The sequence below is a fragment of the Cebus imitator genome, unplaced genomic scaffold (assembly GCF_001604975.1).
Source record: "Cebus imitator isolate Cc_AM_T3 unplaced genomic scaffold, Cebus_imitator-1.0 Scaffold122, whole genome shotgun sequence".
Lineage (NCBI taxonomy): Eukaryota > Metazoa > Chordata > Mammalia > Primates > Cebidae > Cebus > Cebus imitator.
Window position 1 is genome coordinate 5,051,290 of NW_016107437.1, and position 18,056 is coordinate 5,069,345.

At 37.9% G+C, this 18,056-nt stretch overlaps 1 protein-coding gene and 1 pseudogene across 4 annotated transcripts in view; one reads left to right on the forward strand and one right to left on the reverse strand.

The window, feature by feature from the left end:
• Nucleotides 1–18,056, forward strand: part of MRTFB (myocardin related transcription factor B) — a 209,757-nt gene that overhangs the window by 137,567 nt on the left and 54,134 nt on the right. For all 4 annotated transcript variants that reach the window (XM_037742530.1, XM_017540003.2, XM_017540009.2 and 1 more), the window contains 2 exons: nt 15,561–15,626; nt 17,651–17,706. In XM_037742530.1, coding sequence (XP_037598458.1) covers nt 15,561–15,626; nt 17,651–17,706 — 122 coding nt within the window. The remainder of the gene's footprint in view (nt 1–15,560; nt 15,627–17,650; nt 17,707–18,056) is intronic.
• On the reverse strand, nt 8,445–8,488 carry LOC119472902 (annotated as a pseudogene).

Here is an 18,056-nt window from a genome sequence, read left to right on the forward strand (position 1 = left end):
GAAAGGCCCTTTCTCCAAATGCAGTCACACATAGGAATTTGAAAGGGACACAATTCGGTTCATAACACCAGTCAATTCTTACTGATGTAAGAACTTTTTCTATTGGAATTTTAAGGTACAGGATTTCTTATAAAATAGAGATAGTGTGATCTGTATTTTAAAGCACTGATGAGGTTATTTGATGAGGTTATTTGGTACAGTAGGCAAAACTTAAAAGCATATTAGGAAATATTTATTTTTGTATGCTCTTTTTTTCCTTTAGAAAAATTATCTTGTGGAAAAACTAAAATTTTCCTCCTTAATTCTGGCTCTGTCTCTCACTAGCTGTGTGATCTTGGATAAATGCTTAATTCCTCTGTAACAATAAATATTAGTACCCATGTAGAGTTGTTATGAGGATTAGATGTGGTGATAGCCATAAAGCTCCCAGGATGGAGCCTGACAAACAGGGAGGCCACCTTAAAGCTCTGTTTGCCCTACTTGGTCGTCCTTTCCAGTATGAGGCAAAGTAAAACCAATTTCAAGGCTGCTGAAGCCTGTGAACACCCACAGGCTGGTGATTTCCCATCTGAATATGATTTCTGAGGAGGTACAAGTGTCCAGTCTCTGCATTCCAGCATGATTGATCATGTGCTAGAGTTGCACTTTTTCTTGTTTATTTGAATCTAAACAGTAGAGAAGTAGATTGTCTATCTTGGAGTTTATACACCAAAAACATCCAAATGTCAGAACGTTTCTACACATGCTACTTTTATGAAACATGACGCTCTAATACCAGAACAACTGGCTGTTGTATGTGGCAAGGGATAATGCGGCACCCCTCCAGGCTATGCATGGCTGCTTGTCCCATCATCATCTGGATCATCTCGCACAGTTGCTATGATATTGGGATAACACACAAGTTATAGCAGGTCTTAGCTGTCTTTCTGTTTTGCTGGGCAAATTGCATACGTGTGTGTTTATATATATACATAGGTATGTATACAAATGTGTATATGTGGATACATATGAGTGTGTGTTTGTATCAGCCCCATTCCTGAATCCACAAAATTGAAAGAAAAACCAACATATTGAGTCTGGATCATCTGACTTCAACAGAGTAGCGTGTGCTTACCGTTCTGGAAAAAAATGGAGGTAAACAATATTCTCCTGTGTCCCTGTTTCATTGTTAATTGTTCTTTTATTCAGAGAGACCACCTTACGAATTTGTATTAAGAAACATGCAATATTCTATAGAGGGATTCAGAAGCAGAGCTTTAACTCGTAGTACTAGCTCTACCTATAGCTGCACACTGAAATTCTAATACCATGGTGGAATTTTTATTGTTCCCAAAATAAGAAAAGTAAATGTTATCTTTTTTGGGAACCACATAGATAAGGAATTTGGAAGTTAAAGGGGAGAACCAACAGGATCCTACAGGTTAAAAATTGTTTGAAAAATCAAATATTTTTTTAACCTCTGCCTTGTTGGTGATCATACAGTTAAGTGGATGATTTTGCTTTTGCAGTGCCTGTTATTTGTGTTATACTTACATTGATCCCACTGTGGACTTTATTTCTACTACTTTTTAACCAAATGAGATTTTTTTTAATGCAGATATGTATAATATCTTTATGTATATCTGCCTCAGGCTAATGTTACTTCTGCCATTTTGTACCAGGCCCCCTGGCTTGACATCATACTGTCATATCACGAGAAGCATACTTTAAATTCATTCCAACTTTTGACATAAAGGAGAAAAGAATTTGTGTGAAGGTATGATGAGTTTAAAGAAACATGCCCCATTTTTAGCAGTCTGTTTCCATGGCAACAGAAGCAGCAGCCAACCAGAGAGTTATCAGAGCTCCTGTAAATTTCCAAAGCTAAATGTTGAAACTTTGTCTTCCTAACCTTATGCTGCAGATTACTGCAGGAAACCTACAACATGTTAGTCTGAAATAATGGCAGTCCTGTTAGCATTTTAGTTTTTCCTTTAATTTTGCTTTTTAATTTCTAAGAGAAGATTGTGGGACTTCCTTACAGGCAAGGATGTTGGTTTAGAATTCCAAGGTCTATGCTACCTGCACTTCCCCTCCTTTTCCAATTCTGTGTACTTAATAAGGATGCGGTATATTGAAATCAAAGGCAATATTTTCACTTGGTCTAGAGCCTAACTTTTTCAAACACTAATTTGAGCAATTTTTCAGTTAACTTGGTATTGTTGCTCCCTTTTTAATCAGAAAATAGTCACAATATCAAAATTCCTGATCAAAATGCTGTTTGGTCTTTGTAGTTTCTGGAGTTGATACTATGTGCACACTGTGGAGCCCTGCTTTTGTTTCAGACAGGAAGTGCTGATGGAAGTTTGCTTACTCAGTGCAGATAGCACAGCTTTTGCAGAACAAATCACCATTTTATTTCTGCCCTCTTTGCATTCCACTTTTTAAAATTTGTTGAAGAAGAACCTAATTTATAATTGGCAAATTAGCACCCTTGAAATATAACCCAAAATTTGTGATCTTCGGTTACTGCTTTTTAATCTTCTGTGAGAGTACTTAAATGCTTTCTCTTTTTTTTATTTTATTTTTGTGTGTGTGAGATGGAGTCTCACTTCTTTGCCCAGGCTGGAGTGTCGCGGTGTGATCTCGGCTCACTGCAACCTCTGCCTCCCAGGTTCAAGCGATCCCCACCCCACCACCCCATGCCTCAGCTTCCCTAGTAGCTGGGATTACAAGTGTGTGCCACCACACCTGGCTAATTTTTGTATTTTTAATAGGTGTTTCACCATTTTGGCCAGGCTGGTCTTGAACTCCTGACCTCAAATGATCGGCCTGCCTCAGCCTCTCAAAATGTTGGGATTTCAAGCATGAGCCATTGCGCCCAGCCATGCTTTCCCTTCTTTAATGCAGCTTGAATTTCACATTAATTCTAAGTGGAGAAATCTACCACTTTTTCATGGTCTTCTTTACTTTTTTTCTCATAGCCTCTCCTTTTTAGTCTTCTTTTACCCTTCAGAACAACGTAATTACATTTTGTCTTCATTCCCCCAATCATCAGCAATTTAAAAATAACCTCAAACTCCAGATTTCCACAATGAAGTGAAACAGTGTTGATTTTGCCCCCATGATAATCACTTGCCCATAGAAAATTATTTTGCTAATTTATTCTTAAATATGACATAGTATTCTCTTTTCTTAGAAAATAGCAACTCGGTTATATGCTCTAAGTATACCATGCAAACTTAGGTAAAACATGTTTATTAAAACTTCTACATGGGGTAAGCATTGTGGAAGGTGCTAGAAATATAAGGATGAGGTCCAGCAGGGCAAATAGAGGCGCACGCTCTCTCTCTCTTTCTCTCCCTCTCTCTCTCTCTCTCTCTCTAGAGAGAGTGAAAATGCAGTGTGATGAGGAATATCTAATATAGTTCTTATTGTAGTAATCAAATTGTTAAAAGATCAAGTCATCATTAATGGTTAATGGAATTATGGTGATAGGGGCCAGCCAGGAGTGGGTAGGAAACAAGAAATGTGATTATTGAGAAATTAGTATCCTAAAGTCTGTTTTGCTAAATGTTTTTTTTTTTTAATGATTGAAGTGAAATTCATATAACATAAAATTGGCCATTAAGCAGTTGCTCTCATGCTCCCTTCCCCCCAATCCCTGGCAACCACCAATCTGCACTCTGTCTCTGACTTTACCCATTCAGGATATTTCAGGTAAATAGGGAATCATACAATATGTGAGCTTTTATATCTGGCTTCTTTTCCTTCTAATGTTTTTCAGTTTCGTCTACATTGTAGTATGTATCAATACTTAATTTCTTTTTATGATTGAATAATATTCCATTGTATGGATGTGCCACAATTTGTTTATCCATTCATCTGTTGATGACATTTGGGCGGTTTCTGCCTTTTGGCTATTATAAATAGAGTTGCTGTGGACATGTGTGTACATGTATTTGTTTGAGTACCTGTTTCCAAGTCTTACTTCACCTAGTAGTAGAATTGCTGGGTTGCAATTGTTATTAACTAAAATTATATACAGTTTAGCAAAGACTTTAGAAAGAACTGCTAAATGGTCTAGTTTTGTATTTTGTGGTCTTTTCCTCTGATAAAAATGATACCATTTAGAGCCAGTGAATAACATGCCAAGCAGTTTCCTGATTTCTTTCCCCCTGGCTGTTGCCTTTGCTAGTTGGAGCGTTTTGGTAATACATAACCATGTTTCTCTTTTCAACTTTCTCTTCACAGTCTAAAGTGATTATTCCAAACTTCCTTCACTGGCCTCAAAATTAACCTTCCCTGTACCCATCTCACTTGCAACAGATGACCTTTCTTTCAACTTCTCTGAAAACTTGAAAGCCATCATCAGGGAACTCCCTAGATGTCCCAGACGAAAGCTATAAAGCTTCCTGCAGCAATAGCCAATCTTCATTGCCTTCCTATTATGATAGAGGAAGTGTCTCTTAATAAAGGATGTCTTTGTACATCTGGCCCCTTCCTACTGCTGTCAAGGAACCTGCTATCTCTTGTGCTTTTGTTCATTCACTCATTATTTATTCTCAGTTCTTTCTTCTCCCCTTCCCTCTCTCTTGTTCTTCAGCAGTTACAAACTTGCTCAAATAGCTTCTAACTTCAAGTTTAACACCCTCAGGGTCTTACTTTCTGTCCTACTCTTCCTGGGGAGCATCTTTTTTTTTTCTTCTCTCTTTTTTTTTGAGACAGAGTCTCACTTTGTTGCCCAGGCTGGAGTGCAGTGGTTCGTCCTTGGCTCACTGCAGCCTCCACCTCCTGTGTTCAAGTGATTCTCCTACCCCAGCCTACCAAGTAGCTGAGACTACAGGTACATGCCACTATGCCCAGCTAATTTTTGTATTTTTAATAGAGACGGGGTTTCTCCGTGTTGGCCAGGATGGTCTCAATCCCTTGACCTCATGATCCACCTGCCTCGGCCTCCCAAAGTGCTGCGATTACACGCGTGAGCCACCATGCCTGGCCGGCAGCATCTTAAAAACACGCTTATACTAACTTATGACTGCTTATAAGGCAGTCATACTCTTGCCTCTCATTCATTCCTGATCCTCCCCCCCTCCCAGCCTGACTTACATCCATCACTTTACAAAAGTAGCTCCTCCAGGGATTGAAACAGTGACATACTTGATCCTGCCACCTTTAAAAACCCTTACACTCTCCTGATTCCTCCACCTTGTTAGGCAACTTCCTCTGCTTTCCTTTGTTGGATCTTCCTTCCCTATCTGACCTGTAACTGGGCTTCTAATTGTTGGCTTTCTTAAGCGCTTTCTTTTCTTCTCTATTTGTATTCTCTACCTCAGCAAACTCCCATGGCTTCAAATACTACATAAGCAACAACTTCCAAATTCCAGTCTCTGCCAAGATCTCCTGAATCCAGACCCGTGTAGGCAAATGCCATTTTGACATCTCCACTTCCTATTCAAACATGGCCAAGACTGTATTTCCTAGTGGCCAGCATGCATCCCTTATTTCGTAAGTGCTCTACCCAGGTGCTTAAGCCTGAAACCCAGGATCATCTTTGTGACCTCCTTCTCCAGACCCACCATCCAATCCCTTACCATACCTGTTAATTTTATTCTAAATATATCTCAGATCTGTTCATTACATCTCTCAGCCATGATGGAGCCGAAGAAAAAAATAAGTTCTGTGCCCAAGGTTTCTATCCTGGAACATCAGAAAAATTCTGTGAGAATTAAAAATAAATGTTTGGTTTGAAGAGAAAGCTTGCCCTGAGCTTTTGACAGCCATGGCATATATCTCCCCATTGAATCAGAAACCCAGCTCTCACTAATTCTTTTCATGTCTTATAGATCTTTACTGCTTGCTAGTTATATATATTAATTTGATATGATATCACCAGTACCCTTAGGTGAGAGGAGGTAATCTTTGTTTCTAAATTTAAACTTATTTTAAAGCTTAATGCTGTACATTGTGGGGAAGGGGAGAAATAAAAAGGTACTCTCTTACCTTGTAAGTGGCACTACAGATTGACACAACCATTCGGAAGATAAAGTGACCCTATTAGAATTTTAAGTGTGTGTTCCATTATTAGAAATTTAATTTATAGCTGTGTCATCAAAAGATGCCCCCAAAATGAATGAGGATATTCATTATAGCATTATTTGTAATAGCAAAAATCTGGTAACATAAGTATATGAATAATACATCCATATGTTAGATACAGCCATTAAGAAGAAAGAGCTAGATTCTGTGATATTCTTTAAGCAAATTACCAAACTATATAAATAGTATTATCCCACCCATATACTTCCTTTGCATATTTTATATATAACCTTGGTGAACAATTCACAAAATATCTTCTGGAGCCATAGAAATCTAACAGTGTTTACCTCTGGGGAGAAGGACTGGAAGTCTGAAGTAGGATGGATTAATTTGCACTCTTCTTTTTAAAATCTCTCTTTTGTACATGTATACTTTAACAAATAAATGAAAAATGTATTATAAAACAAGGATTCTTAAAACAAGATACTAGCAGTACGCATCATGGTCTGTTTGGGTCCCGGGCTCAGAAGGAAAGTTCATGATGTGACTTTCTCCCCTTTGACTGCAATATAAACTATTCACAGCAGACAACTATAAATCTGTGAATCTTTGTGGAATTAAAATTTTTTAAGCCTTATGTTTTATATTTGGAGAAGAAAGTGTTATTTTCACCAAGTGCCTAATGTAATAGTAGCAGTAATAAATAGTAATAGCCACCATCATTTTAAACATTGTATTTTTAAGAGAAAGGAAAAGTAGTTCATCAGTCTTTTGCCCTTTCAGTATAGTTGTTTTCAAGTCCTTACCTGATGAAACAAGTACAATTCTACGTTTGGCCACTATACTATCTGATGAGACACTGAAACAAGTATTGAATAGAATCCAATTCATGCCTACTGTATCCAAGCTCGAAAGATAATATGAGGAAGTTGGCTTTTCTAAATTGTCTTGTTCTTACAGGATCAGGCCTTCACTTAATACTATTTAAACAACACATAATAAATTTTTGCCAAAGTCCAACCACTTCATTCTCTTAACTAGCCTGGTGTCTGTTTGAAAAATAAACGACTGAAACTACGATCTGTTTATTACCTAGTACTGACTTCAGAGTCAATACATAGTCAATTCTAGAGTATTCTTTAGTTTTCCATGTTTGCTTTTGCCAAGATGGTTCATCTAACCCTAATTTGACTACTCCTCAGGGCTTTTTTTCACTCCTCATGATTCCGAAGTTTATTCTGTCCATTGTCCTATAATTAAATAATATACATTGGAGCTTCTAACTGACAGATAGCTGCTTATCGCCTCTCTTCTGTCCTACCCTCTTTCATACCCCATAACTGAAATCCAGCTATTCAGAAAGAATTTCCAAGACCATGCCTATCTGCCATTATGCTTCCCAGAAAGTATCATTTCTGCCTTGTTTTGGTAACATACAGTCCTCCGATGTCCCACTGAAAACTCAAGGCCAGAGCCATGCTTTGCCTTGGCTTGCTCAACTCAAACTAAACTGCTTTTTGTTATTAATATGCTACACAAAATATGTTTTCCTTTTAGACTGAAAAGGTACAGTAATTACATCATATTAAGATAACATTTCACACATTGGGAGGCCAAGGCGGGTGGAACACTTGAGGCCAGGAGTTCGAGACCAGCCTGGTCAACATAGCAAAACCTCACCTCTACTAAAAATACAACAGATTAACCGGGCATGGTGGTACACACCTGTAATCCCAGCTACTCAGGAAGCTGAAGCATGAGAATCGCTTGAACCCAGGAGGCAGAGGTTGCAGTGAGCCAAGATCACACCACTGCACTCCAGCCTGGGTGACAAAGCAGGACACTGTCTCAAACAACAACAACAACAACAACAACAACAACAACAAATTCAACATTCTACTTATAGAAACAAAAGAGAAAAGATGCATCTTGGTTCAAAAAGCATGTGAAATTTTTGAATTAGGGTTATAAGTATCACGTGAAAGAAGTTGTTGTATTTGAAAGGTTGGGTTTTGTTTGTTTGAGACAGGGTTCTTGCTCTCTTGCCCAGGCTGGAGTGCAGTGGTACAATCATAGCTCACTGTATAGCCTCAATCTCCTGGACTCAAGTGATCCTCCTGCCTCAGAACCGCCAAAGTAGCTGGAACTACGAGTGTGTGCTACCATACCAGCTAATTTTTTTTTTTTTTTTTTTTTTGGTAGAGACAGGGTCTTACTATGTTGCCCAGGGTGGTCTAAAATTCCTGGTCTCAAGCCATCCTCCCTCTTCAGCCTTCCAAACACTGGAATTATAGGCATGAACTACCACATTTGGTCTTACAGTATTTTTATATTGGAAACTAATTTTAAAATTTTGTTCTAAAAGTACTGTAAACTGTTTAAGAAGCAGGGGAAAGGAACTAAAAGAAGATACTTTTTTTTTTTTTTATGGAAAACCTGCTAGACAAATTCTTAAAGAGCTGTAACACTTAAGATACTTAATATCTAAACTACCATATTGCTGGGAGTGACATTTTCAGTTTATCATTGGATATGCTGTCTTTCATTTTTTTGGAAGTGGGATTAAAATCAAATTTTTACTTTTCTTGCATAAAAGTAGAGCGAATTCAAAACACCTCCATTAACATAATACTGTTTTTATCTGTTGTGATAAGGAATAAGTACTAAGTAAAAATTTCAAAATTATATGCATTTTTCTCCTTAGTGAAATGTAATAGGAAATGGTAAATATTAGCCCTAAGAGATAAAGGTAATAAACCAATAATTAAATTTTTTTCTCTAAATGAAATGGATAGCCACCTGTATCCATGTTCTCATATGTCTACTACAGTTGCAAAAGACAGTAGTTCGGACATGAGGAACTCAGTCTCATTACTTTATAGTCATGCTTTATGTAGATTACATTGAAATAGTCTTCAAGAATTCAAATTAAGGGAATAATTGGACATGAGGAATTCACTTTAAACACAAAAATTCCACCACAGCATTATTTATAGTTAAAAAAAAAAGGAAACAACCTAAGTGATAAACAAGGACTATTTAGTGAACTATGCCATATCTACCTACCAGAATATTTTATTTAGCCACTAAAATAAAAAGAGTATTTATCATTGTAGTTATAGAGTGATCAGAATATGCAGAAGCAGAGAACCAAAATTTATGCTGAGAGAAAAGACAGAGGAACTATACCATATGGTAACTCTAGCTGTGTCTCTCTGGATAATGATATTATTGGTGATTTTCTTTTTTAGTTTAGTTTTTTTTTTTTTGAAACAGAGTTTTGCAATTTGTTGCCCAGGCTGGAAGCTGGAGTGCAATGGCGCGATCTCGGCTCACTGCAACCGCTGCCTCCTGGGTTCAAGCGATTCTCCTGCCTCAGCCTCCTGAGTCACTGGGATTACAGGCATGCATCACCATGCCTGGCTTATTTTGTATTTTTAGTGGGGACATGGTTTCACCATGTTGGTCAGGCTGGTCTTGAACTCCTGACCTCAGGTGATCCACCTGCCTCAGCCTCCCAAAGTGCTGGGATTACAGGCATGAGCTACCATGCCCGGCCCTTGTTTAGTTTTTTTATCTTACTGTTTTCTATTTCCATATTTTGTGTAATGAACATCTTGATTCATCATGTGTGAAAAAAATTTTTTAATAAAAATGCCTGGGACCCACGCTAGTTAGGAAAGCTAGAATACATGCCATAAATAAAGGGATTTATAACCTCATCTCTCTCCATCTGTGAATTTGCTTTGCCTGCCTCTCGTGGGCTGTGTCATCTGGAAATAAACAGCTGTTGCACAGTTCACAACTTGGGGTTAATATTTTGCACAGAGAATACAATGCTACCTGTACTAGATATGTTTTTTTTATATCTGCCTCCTTTTTTGATAAAATCAAACAGGTTTACACCCTGTTTTAAACCATGATTTTAAACCTCAGGACTTCTTAGGACCATGTGTTAGATTGTTTCATCTTTACCTTTTTCAAAAATAATATTCTTTGAAAATGTTCAAATGTGAGCAATTGTAACATGAAGTCTATTTCTCTTTATTATGTCCTTTGTTTCTGAAAGGTTGTACACACTCAGTTTTGAACTGTTTATTCCCCTGAGGATTCTATATTTTGTACATATATCCTTTTTTTGCATGCAGTTAATTGCAAGATGGCCATGGAAGTTGCTGAATGTGACTCAACTTACCAAGAGGATGAAGGCTATGATGTCAGCCCAGTAGTGCAGTTCATCCACTCAACAAGGCACCAGGGGAGAATGCTCTAGGGTAGTTTTGACACATGAGGCCATTGCCAGACTGCCTCTGCTACTGGAAAGCAGTACCAGGCCAGTGCCTAGTCTTTGGTTGCAGCTACAGATATGAAATCTTGTCAATACAAGCATAGTGTGTCAGGCAATTGTGCAAGGCTGAGTGACATTCAGTGGTCTAAGCCTTTTTTCCCTCCATGCAAATATAAACACAGAGGGTGAGCATGGAGGCTGAAAAGGAAGAAAGTCTCCAAGCTTAGTCCCAGAGAAACTTGATAAAGCATTTCTGATCCCACAACCATGAATGCCGCTCTTATCATTAAAAGATTTTAGTCCTCTGTTTTCAGAGTCCCTTACCCCTTCCTCAGTCCTGGATAAGCACCAGCACATTCTGCCTTACTCCTGTGTTGCATGACAATTAAGCTGTCTATATCATTCTAGCCATGTTCTTCCTGGCCTTAGATGGTCTCCATCTAAGCTGCAGATACCTGCTGTAACTTACACATCAATTTTGCTACTAATTTAATGAACAGAAGTTCTGAAAGGAAGTTTGATATTTTCTAAAATTATGAGTCTGTACCTATATGATTAGTACTTTTTATAAGTAGTAGTTGCTGTCAGAATAGGCTTTGTCAAGTTTTGAATGACTGGTTTTAGTTGACATCAACAAATAATATATAATTTATCATAAAATACGTAATATATGTGGCCGGGCTCGGTGGCTCACGCCTGTAATCCCAGCATTTTGGGAGGCCAAGGAGGGTGGATCACTTGAGGTCAGGAGTTCAGCCTGCCAGTATGGTGAAACCCCATCTCTACTAAAAAATACAAAAATTAGCTGGGTGTGGTAGTGCATGCCTATAGGCCTAGCTACTCTGGAGCATAAGGCAGGAGAATCACTTAACCTCAGGAGGCAGAGGTTGCAGTGAGCTGAGATTGCACCACTGCACTGCAGCCTGGGTGACAGAGCGAGACTACATCTCCAAAAAAAAAAAAAAATTTTTTTTTAAAATATATGTATAAAATATATAATGTATTATATAATTGTGTGTTTTGTTTTGAGACAGAATTTCTGTCTATTGCCCAGGCTGGAGTGCAGTGGCACCATCTCGGCTCACTGGTTTCAAATGATTCTTCTGCCTCAGCCTTCCAAATATCTGGGATTACAAGCACCTGCCCCCTTGTCTGGCTAGTTTTTGTATTTTTAATAGAGATGGGTTTCACCATGTTGGCCACGCTGGTCTCCAACTTCGGACCTCAAGTGATCTGCCTGTCTTGTTCCGGCCTCCCAAACTGTAATTGTGTTTTAATACTAACCCAAAGTAGCAATGTACCTGATCTCTCGATAGGGCATAGTGCTTCATATTCAATGTAATATATCCAGTAGTGTCCATCTATGGGTGCAGATAAAAGCCAAAAACAAAACAAAACAAAAAAAAACTGGTAATCAACAGACTTAACAAAATGGCTAGTTACTTGCAGTTCTGCCTCCCCTTCCATTCCTGTTCTTCCTAATGTCTTTGCTTTAAAAAGATCCATTCACAGCTACTGCTGCTGCTCTTTCCTACGGATTTGTACCCCATACAGTACCCAGACACCTAACAGATATGCTCTAAATAAATGAATATGCCTGGGGGAGGCTGATGGCCACAACTGCTTTGAATAATACTTGTAGTGGGAGGTTCTTGCTTCTTGGGAAAGTCGTACTGTATAGGCAATGACGAGAGCTTTAATTAGGGAAATTATTCTCCTACCTTCAAGCAGTGTAAGTAGGGTTGTTTGATTGCTTGTTTGGCCACATAGAAAATAAGACAGAAAACACAAATTGTTTGTGGGTTTTTTTTAATAATTGGTCATTGGCGTTTATGATATTGTGAATATGTGGCCTTTGTCTCTGGTTCCTGACACAGAACTCCTAAAGTTCTCCTGAATGTCCTGAGTAATAGGAACATTGTTTGTTATACATTTGGTCTTATTTCCCAGTTCTTAAGAGCTTCTTTCTGAGATATTTGGACTCTCTAGAATGGTGAGAGTGGTTTTTATATGCTACTGAGGTGACAGGTAATTGAAGGCCTTTAGGGAGCTTTTGGATAGGGGCCGATGACCAGAACAAGGCATGACCAGAGGAAAGGTGGTGTACCTCGATAGGTCATGGAAGCTCTGTACCCCTTCTCCCATGCCATGCCCTATATGTGTCTTCCATTTGGCTGTCCCTTAGTTGTATCTTTTATAATAAACTACTAATAGTAGGTAAAGTGCCTTCCTGAGTTCTGTGAGCTATGCTAGAAAATTATCAAACCTGGGAAGGGGATTATGGGAACCGCCTAACTTTATAACCCATTGGTCAAAAGTCTGGGGGCTTGGACTAACAATTGGCATCTGAAGTGAGGGCAGTCTCTTGGGATGGAGCATTTTAACTTGTAGGATCTGACACTAACTCCAGCTACATAGTGTCAGAATTGAATCATTGGACAGCCAGTTGGCATCCAGAGTTGGAGAATTGGCTGGTATGAGGGAAAAGCCCGCACATCTGGTGTCAGAAGTGTTGGAAGTAGAAACAGATCAGAGTGACATACATCCATGTTGTGTGTTACCCTCATAGTAGCAGGTACCTCTCTTTCCATGTTAGCTTGAAAGTGTGATTTCTGGTCATAGACGATACAGCTGACAAGACTGCTCTCCTGGTAAATGAAGGCACCTGAGATGACCAGTGTACAATCAGGGGATGCTTCCAAGACTAACCAACTGTTGTCATCAGTGTTGGTTTGTAAATCAAGTTGTTGCAAATGTATGCATCATTCAAAGTTGCCATTCACCCAAAAAGTATATTGTGTCTGATAGAGCTGTGTCACAAATGTGTGGGGATTTTGTTTTTTGTTTGTTTTAATCCAAACAGAGGGCTATTGTTGTTTTCATTACTCTCTCTTTTCTACTCTTTTGAGGATTCCCCTTGGAGGAAAGATATTCCTGCTAGAGATTCTCCAACAGACATAGACCATCATGTTCCAGAAGTATCAGCCTTTGAACTGGAGAACTGTTCTAACCATTTTGTACTTTCAGTTGTCTTTTTCTTGAGATTCTGCTTCTCGAATATGACTATCTTAAATACAGACAAGCATTTACTTTAGCATTCCTAAATGAATGTTAGAGTATGCAGGTCTCTGGTTGCTGTAAGATGCACAGGTCAGCTCCTTGGTTATTTTGTTCCTAGTACAGTGGGAACATAACTATCCTCAATCAACTTAGGGAAAAGATCTTTCTGTTAGAGCACAATTGATATAAGTATTACAGAACATCTTAATGTCAGGAATGTGCATATCTTTTTTTAGGAAATTTTATTTCTTTTGCTTTATGTAGCAGAATCTTGTCAGTTGTTTCAGTTTTAAGTATGGTATCAATGAAGCTTTGTTATTGTATGGCCTCAAACCATGCAAAAACTGAAACCTATTTCTGTATCTAATAGATGATGACATTCATATCTAACAATGATAAAATATTTTTAAAAGCCATGTTACAGGTTAGATTCTTTCTGAAGTTTATCTGAGACTGCTCTGCTCTGCAGTCAGCACAAGACCAACTGAAAAACAAGGGATGGGCTCCATGTGTCTGTGTGTGCAGGCCTTGAGGTTTTATTATTGCAAGGACGAGACACCATGTGCATTGCATTTGAGCCTCTCATTCCAGCCATCACCACTCACCAGAAAATTCTGTCTTCTCAGTGTGGTGATTCCTCAAGGATCTAGAAATAGAAATACCATTTGACCCAGCAATCCCAGTACTGGGTATATACCAAAAGGATTAAATCATTCTGTTATAAAGTCACATGTACACATATGTTTATTGCAGCACTGTTCACAATAGCAAAGACTTGGAACCAACCCAAATGCCCATCAATGATAGATTGGATAAAGAAAATGTGGCACATATACACAATGGAATACTATGTAGCCATAAAAAAGGATGAGTTCATGACCTTTGCAGGGACATGGATAAACCTGGAAACCATCATTCTCAGCAAACTGACACAAGAACAGAAAACCAAACACCACATGTTCTCACTCATAAGTGGGTGTTGACCATTGAGAGCACATGGACCACAGGGAGGGGAACATCACATACTGGGGCCCGTTGGGGATGAGGGGGTGGTAGGGGAGGGATAGCATTAGGAAAAATACCTAATATAGATGACGGGGTGATGGATGCAGCAAACCATTATGGCACATGTATACCTATGTAACAAACCTGCGTGTTCTGCACATGTATCCCATGACTTAAAGTATAATTTAAAAAAAAAAAAAATTCTGTCTTCCCACCATTTAAGAAACGCACGTAGGTAATTTTTTTTTTTTTTTAAGCATATTGACAACCCTTAAGCAGCCTCTTTGTTCTAATCTTGGTTTTCATCCATGGTTTGAAACAAAAATCAAAATGGCAAGTTAAAATCACAATGGAAACTTGGTTTGAATGTAAAACAAAGCAAGAAAAATATTTTTCAGAGTCACCTCCTGTATTCCCTTTATTTTGAAATAGTCTCATTTTCCAGATAAAACCATGTAGATGCTTATAAAAGGAATCTGCTTGAGAAATCTAGGGAAAAAATTTTTGAGTAAATTTGGCAAACTGGATGCCTGCATTTCATGAGGTGTATCTTGTTCTCTGCCAGTTCTAATAATTTACTCTTTTATTAAAGTAATAAGATGTCAATTGATTTGTGAATTTCTTAGAACTTATAGAATGAGATATGTTATTATGTTTGTGCAAAGAGTACTAAACTTTCAGTTCCTAATTTAGAAATTTCCCTTTGGGTCATTAGGAGTATCTCATAGGTCTAATTTTTATTATGCAAACAGCCTTCATTAAAGCTATTTATAGTCAGTCTTTCCTTAGAATACATTTTTGCTATTAATTTGCTTTAAAAAAATTAAGATGTGTCAAAGAATCTCACATCTCTCTTTCTGTGAATTAGAATTATTAGCAAATCTTTATAGGCCAACTATTTTTATTATCTTGAGGACTATGAATGTTTTAAACAAGAAATACATAGCTTTGGTGATCAAATTAGGATTAACTAAAAAAATTTATGCTGTGTAAACTTTGGTATTCACTAAACAGGCAGAAATTACAAAATAATTTTCCTTTAACAAGTTACATGGTGCCAGGTACTATCCTTGTTTAATTGTGAAATAGAAGATGCTTGATAAAGCTTAATTGTATCTCCTGTGAAATCACATTAATTGGATCCCACAGTTGCCAATAAACTCCAATGGTGATTATTTCCTTTTCACAGTGCTCCAGCTGAGGCTGCAACAAAGGAGGACAAGAGAACAACTCGTGGACCAGGGCATCATGCCACGTAAGATTTACAGCCTTACTGCCATCCCTAACGTGACAGAACACGACAGGCATGTCCAAGAAGAGCCTATATTTTGCTCTGCGTTCAGCTGTATCCATTTAATCAACAAACAATTACCAAGTGAATTTCTAAGGAAAAATGGGGCACCTAAGTGAATCATTTAGAATACATTTTAAAAACCAGATACAGTTTAAAAGATGGACTTGAATTTTATATTACACAGAGAACATCTTTACGCTGTAATTAAGCTAACATTCATTCTTTCTTTAAACTTTAATATTTTAGTTTTGAAACGACAAGTCACTATACTAATGGATTTGTAATTCATTAGACTTGCCAAAAACCATAAAATTCACAATCTCGCTTCCTTTAGACTTAATTCCAATTAATTATTTTTCGTGCTACACTATGGTCTGTATACAGTAATTACATGTATCAGGACTGATAAACATTCCATTTATAATTAATATTTTTGGCTCAAGTACAGATTATTTCCCTAGTATCCCTAGGGTTTGTTCCTTTAAGAAATTTTTTAGAGTTGATTAATTTTAGAATATTTGTCCTCGTTGTTTTCTTTACCTTTAATCAAGTTTGGAAGTGGTTTTTAGTGGGAAGGAGTGGTTGTTCGGTGTTGGCTGTTAGGACTGTGTATCTGGATTTTGTGTAAAAATTGACCTTTCCAAGAGGTAACTTATTCCGTTTTAAAACACTAGAAAGAAATTACAAAATCAACTTATGCTTTCCAGTCTTCTGAATCATGGCTGTGATAAGCTGTTTCTTGGTTTATGATAAGGTATGATTTTTCTCTTTAGTAGCTGTTTTTCCCAGTAAAACTTTTTCTGGACTACTGAGAATCTAAATATTTTCAATCTAGCATTATGACAGTCAAAAGGTGCTTTGATAATCTGCCAGATTTCTCCACTACCACATTCCTGACTATGAACCAGTCAATCAGAGAAGATCAAATTATGATATTTAAGACACCCATTACTAGGCCAGCTCTAATCTGCTTTTGGGGGCTGGTCCCTAGCCAAACCTGATTGGGCTGGGCTCCTGGGAGTTTCTGTGGTGCTTCATTCGCCAGAGCAGAAAATAATGCTGTAAAAGCAGATTGGCCAAGTCTTGGAGGTGACAGCCCAGGGGATCCTAGTCCTCTGTCCCATCCGCTCATCTGACTGCCCATGCTTGTAAGTGCAGGGTGGTACCAGGAAATGGTGGACATACACAGACAAGATTTTGCAAAGGTAATTGATAGGAAAACTGTTGTAGGTGATGATTTGGTAAGCACTGCTTACCCTCACACTAGGATGCCAGAGTATTTGATATACCAGCAGTTAGCATATTAAGGAGTCATTGTGTGTTTACAGTGAGTTGCACTGTGGTATAGTAGAAAGAGCATGAACCCTTCAAATTAAAAAATCTAGATTTAAATATCACTTTGATCACCATCTAGTTATATGGCCCCAAGAATTCACTTAACCTCTTTAAATCTTTCACCTCTACTGGAACTTATACCTATCTTGGCAAGGTTATTGCGAGACCAACAGCAACATAGCCGTGGTTAAGCACAGAGCCTATTATGGGTTCTGAATAAATGATACCTCAGATCTGTTGGACACAAAGTGCAGTGTGTCCCCATGTTCAAGGTTACGTCACTCCCAAGGACATACAGGCTTTTTCTATAGCTTAAACGACCATTAAGAGCAAAGACTCATCAAGGAGTCATCAGACAGTCCCCTCAGCAATGAAGTTGTGTTATGAGTGGTCAGTACTAGTCTGAGCTGGTATTTGCGTTGTCATTTGTATACAACCATGTTTTAAATGTCTACTTGCTTTATTTATGAAATACATAATTTTCATCCTGTAACATTTATGATTTCAAATTTTGCGGGTCTCTTAATGGAACTAGTAAATTAATGGAACTGTAGATGTGATTTATTAATAGCCTTATCAACATGATATAACATTGGACTGAAGTATGAATCCTATTTATACTGTGGAAATAATTTCTTTTCTTCTCACAGCTTTGAAGAGCCCAGCGGCATTCCATGAACAGATAAAAAGCTTGGAACGAGCCAGAGTAAGACATTTCACTTTAAAATGCTCTACTTCTCTCTCCTTCTCTCCTCTATTCTAAAATACCAGTGTACAAGTAGCAGTCTTACTCCTAAATATGTCAATAGAGAAAAAATAGTGTATTTTCAGGATCCATGGCCTAGAGAATATTTATTCTGGGATAGTTTGATCTTGGAGGTTTGAAGAAAATACATGACATTCAAATTTTGTTCTTTTAAAACCAGTAACTAGTATTGTACAGAAAGGACAAATCATACTTCTTTGCTTTCTTGCTCTCAGAGCATAACAGTTTTTAGAGGCATAAGAGGGGGGTAATTCTGACATTTGTTATCCCTGCACAGAGACAGTCAAGAA